General features: G+C 44.9%; 1 protein-coding gene across 1 annotated transcript; it reads right to left on the bottom strand.

Annotated features, from left to right (window-relative positions):
* Window positions 1-568: 568 nt before the first annotated feature.
* Window positions 569-1,554, bottom strand: LOC115677538 (protein ELC-like). Its single transcript, XM_030600724.2, has one exon. The coding sequence runs from the start codon at window positions 1,550-1,552 to the stop codon at window positions 569-571; it is 984 nt and encodes a 327-aa protein (XP_030456584.1). The 5' UTR covers window positions 1,553-1,554.
* Between the last annotated feature and the right edge of the window lie 1,079 nt (window positions 1,555-2,633).

Here is a 2,633-nt window from a genome sequence, read left to right as displayed (position 1 = left end):
CCAAACATACTATTGCAAAGAGATATATAAGGAATTCAAACAGGAGGGATCGACCGTGGAATGGTATCAATTAATTTGGACCAGTGATATTAGCAAGCATAATTTTATCGGCTGGCTTGTTTGTATAGATAGGCTATCGACAGCAGTTGGCATATCGCGATGATTATCTTCGGTTGATACTAAGTGTAACCTTTGAGTGGACCTAGACAAGTAGTGTATGGCATAGTATTATGGCACAAAATAGAATTTGGCGTTCTGCAAAAGGTTGGAATTTAGAATTTCAATGGATGATCGAGACCGCCAAGGGCAAAAACTTGGAGGTGAGACTCCTCAAGCTGTCTTTCTTAGCGACTATCTATTGCATATGGATGGAAAGCAACCGCAGAGGATTTCAAAACAAGTTGATTGAAGCTTATCTTCTATTGGTTAGGATTTGAAAGGTTGTAAGAGGTAGGGCATCACACTATGAAGAGTATAGGCCTTTCCAGGCAAATGTTTTAGTCTCTTTGGAATGCTAAGGGTTTCCCCTAAGCCTTTGTACCTTATCTGATTAATAATATTCACATATTTATACCAAAAAAAAAAAGGTTTCAGATGCTTGTGCTATGGATAAATAGACGACGAGGAAATTCTGAAAGCCATCTAAAGTGAAGTCCTTTTTCTCAAAATTCCCCTCACACTCGACCCTCGACTTGGACATATCTGCAGCCAAGCACTGGACCCTCGACTTGGACTCCTCATCAACTCCTTCAAACAAATCATCTACGTTGTCATCCCCCGTGGCCGCGGCCCGTTTCGTGTCGTGGACTTTGAGCCAGTTGATCAAGACATCGGCTTCCTCGGCCAACCCTACCACCCTATCCCTCAATTCCCACCTCTCACGCTCGAGCCCTTGGACTATAGTTGTCACGATTGTGACCCGCTGGTCCATTTCCTCTTGCAAGGCCAGTAGCTCCTTGATCTCCTCGTCGGTCTCGGACCTCAAGGCCACGGTGCTGTAGTGAAGCATCCCCGCAAATCGATCAAGCGCCTCCTTCTTCGAGACCATGGAAGGGTGGGTGAAGGGACTAGAAGTGGGTGAACAGGAAAAAGGGTGGTCACGAGAGAATATCTTGACAAGGTTGTGGACAAGGTCTTTGAGGTTGCACCTAGGGAATTGCCAGGTTCGGATATACGGCGACACGGTGAGCCCCAAGGGGTCGACGAAGGGGTGCTCACCGTGGATCGTCGAGGAGGGGGCAATGCCCGGCTGGCCCACGAACACGATTGGGGCCATGTAAGGGTAGTTCTCGTGGAGCCAAATGGGGAGGGGGACTTGGGGAGAAGAGCTGGAGACATGGATTGTGCCATAGGCATTGAGGAGGTTCACGATCGTGCCATCATTGTGGATGTAGGTTTTCATTGAAGGGCTGAGGTTGGGGAAGTCTTGGAGGAGTGAGAGCATGTCTCTTCTTATGTGCCATTTCTGGTCAGGGTCTGTGTAGGATAGCTCAAAAGGGCCTGTGCACCATAGCGCTGCTTCTATGAATTGGATTGGAGACTGCGGTGCCATTTTCACAGAGAGAGAGAGAGAGAGAGAGAGAGAGAGAGAGAGAGAGATTGGTATTGGATAATTGTTTGGTTCTTTCTTTCTATCTGACGTGTGAAGTGTCCGATACGAGTGGATTGATTCATACGACGATTGTTATAATTACATGAAATTTCAGGTCGTTTTCGCGGATTAAAGAAAGACCTTCAACAAATTGCAAGTCAACTATAACAAAAAGGTCATTGGCAGGTCTTTGTAGTTTGCTTGTTGCGGTGGTGTGAGCATTGAATAATTGCGGATTTTGAAAGGTGAATTTCCGACCTTCTTCCTTGATATTAAACATGGGTCGATATCAACAATACTGTGGACAGAAGGCATTTGTTGTTTTTGGGTGTTACTTTGTAGAGCTTTCATCACGTCAGTCCCATGGATTTGGGCGATTCTCAATCCTTTTTTTTTTTGTTGGTAAAGTAAGAAAATATATATATATATACTTTTCACAGCGAAACATACAAGGAAACTAGTCGTACACAAAAAACCTCGCACTTGAGGCGGTACAACAAGTGTCCCGACAGGTGCAAAGGTGTAACGACTCAAACAAGGGCTACAAGCAACAGAAAAGCCACAGAAAAGGCCAACCGAAGTGGGGGCCAACAGACTACATACAAAGTAATCCCACAGAAAAGGCCAACCGAATCATGGCCCAACAGACTACAGACACAGTAATCAGAGGATTAATCAGAGGATTCTCAATCCTTTGTGGATGGATTTAACAAAGATTACAAAATCTCACAAAAGATTGGTTAGGTCAACCGGTTCTTCTCATGACAAATGCAATGGAGGCCAATAGGGACCTTTTCATTTATTTAGTACATCTTCTTTCTTCTGAGAAAGGAAACGGAGTCTCGAATGACGATTGCACAGTGAGTTGACCGACGCAGAAATTACGTGAACTAATGTCCTAAATCCATCTTGAACTCAATGTATTATTTTTTGATCCGAGGACTGAAGGACACGAAGTGAAATTAAGCCCAAAGAAGGGCCAAAGCCACTATTCGAGACGAATTCGGAACTTGGGAGAGGAGGCTTTGCCAAACCTTTGGGC

Source organism: Syzygium oleosum, unplaced genomic scaffold, assembly GCF_021117445.2.
Source record: "Syzygium oleosum isolate NSW1041296 unplaced genomic scaffold, Sole_v2.1 Sole_v2.30, whole genome shotgun sequence".
Lineage (NCBI taxonomy): Eukaryota > Viridiplantae > Streptophyta > Magnoliopsida > Myrtales > Myrtaceae > Syzygium > Syzygium oleosum.
Note: the sequence above shows the minus strand (reverse complement) of the source record. Positions and strands in the feature narration are given on the sequence as shown.